A 1,920-nucleotide genomic window follows, 5' to 3' on the forward strand; every position below is an offset into this window, starting at 1 on the left:
ACAGGGGTGCACTCCCACACCTGGCTCATTTGTTACTAGTTTTGTTAAGGGCAGGGCATAGCTGTAAACTAGAATTACCTCCTTTTTTTTGGAATCGGGAATCGAACTCAGGATTTCACACTTGCCAGGCAGGCGCTGTGCCGCTGAGCTATATCCCCAGCTCCCAGAGGAACTACCTCTAAAAAGAAAGCTAATTCAACTGATACAGGGTAAAATATTTATTCCTATTATCAGTGCAGATCTAACTGGTTCTTCAAAATTGCTAACTGTAGAAGACACTCTAAAGTTTTTCTTTTTAGAATTCTTTGAAACTAAGAAACCAGAACTGGGGATATAGCTCAGTGGCACAAGTGCCTGCCTGGCAAGTGCAAGGTCCTGAGTTCGATTCTTGGTACCAAAAAGAAAAAACAAAAAAAAGAAAATAAGAAACCAAATATCCTCTAGTATAGACAAGGAAATGAATGATAATGATAAAATGACTGAAAATAATGTGAAATAAGCTCATCACTACAAAATGATCTCCAGCTGTTCGGTTAGTGCACTGTTAGAATTCTCAGATGAGCAGACTGAAAAGAAACCACTGGGACATTTATTTATTTATTTACTTATTTTCCCCTAAGATAATGTTTTGTTATTCAGTTCAGGCTGGACTTAAACTCACTATGTAACCCAAGCTGGCCTTGAACTCACAGTGATCCTCCTGACTCTGCCTCCTGAGTGCTGAGATTACAGGTGTGCGCCACCATGCCCGGCACCGCCAGGTACATTTAAAGAACAGTAATATTTTTAAAATCCTTATACTTACAATTTTCCTATCTAATTCATAAACTAATCCACTGGGGTCTGGAAGGAGTGGCTGGAAGTACAACAGAGTTGGAGTGTTATACTAAAAGAAATGTTAGAGAAAGACCGTTTCCCTACTTGTTCCCCTAAGTCCAGGCACAGGACTCGGTATTTGTACTGGTTCTGTTTCCTCTTAACTGGAAGCCGGACTTCTGTTATTTCAATCGTCTCTGTCTTCTCTGTGCTCAGCTCCAGAAAAAATCGGGAGGGTTCCAAGATCCATGGACGAGGGCCTCCTTCAAACACCACTTCCTTCGCAGAATGCCATGTCACCAACGCCACTTCCATGGGATTTAGAGCCTGATGACATTTAAAGAAATTAATCCCTTACTGCTAAGGGAGCTCAAGAGCCTATTTTGTTTTATGTTCCCTCCTTCTTGAGTCAGGGTGTCGTTATAGTGCCCAGGCTGGCCTTGAACTGCTAGAGGAACTTTGTTTTACTTTTCTTTTTTTTTTTTTTTTTCTTTACCAGGAATTGAACTCAGGGGCTTGTGCTCACCAAGCAAGGCGCTGTGCCGCTGAGCTATATCCTCGGTCTTGAACTGCTAGAATTGGGATACTCTTGCCTCAACCTCCACAGTAGGCCAGGACTACATGTATGCACACAATGCCTGGCTCAATGGTATTTTAAGGTGAAAGACTAGTTTTTGTTTGTGTTTAGTATTTTTGAGACTGGGCCTCACTGTGTAGTTCAGGCTGGCCTAGAACTCATGGTGATCCTCCTGACTCAGCCTCCAGAGTTCTGGGATTACAGGCATGCACCAGCACATGTAGTGAAAAACTAGTTATCTGAATATGCTGAAATGATGGTAGGCTTTCCCAGATTAAGAGACATGTATGTGATGCCCCTCTCCTGGAATATTCAATCTCTGTGCTAATGTAGATCCCATTGATCATTCGAGTCTAACTGATGTGCTACCCAATCTGTTAATTTGGTTCCAGTCTTTCCAAACCATAACAACTTCTGTATCCTCCACTATCGACTCTGCTGTTCATACATAAACTCTTTTAAGAGGAGAGAGTATCTTTTTTGGTGTTTATGTGTGATACTGGGAATTGAACATGGGGGCCCAGGCA

General features: G+C 42.0%; 1 protein-coding gene across 1 annotated transcript in view; it reads right to left on the reverse strand.

Moving 5' to 3' along the window:
• Positions 1–1,920, reverse strand: part of Nup210l (nucleoporin 210kDa-like) — a gene marked incomplete in the record, with an annotated part of 112,499 nt that overhangs the window by 57,008 nt on the left and 53,571 nt on the right. The window contains 1 exon segment of the mRNA XM_013508241.1: positions 922–1,143. Within this exon segment, the coding sequence (XP_013363695.1) occupies positions 922–1,143 (222 nt within the window).

Source organism: Chinchilla lanigera, unplaced genomic scaffold, assembly GCF_000276665.1.
Source record: "Chinchilla lanigera isolate Chin_1 unplaced genomic scaffold, ChiLan1.0 scaffold00144, whole genome shotgun sequence".
NCBI classification, from domain to species: domain Eukaryota; kingdom Metazoa; phylum Chordata; class Mammalia; order Rodentia; family Chinchillidae; genus Chinchilla; species Chinchilla lanigera.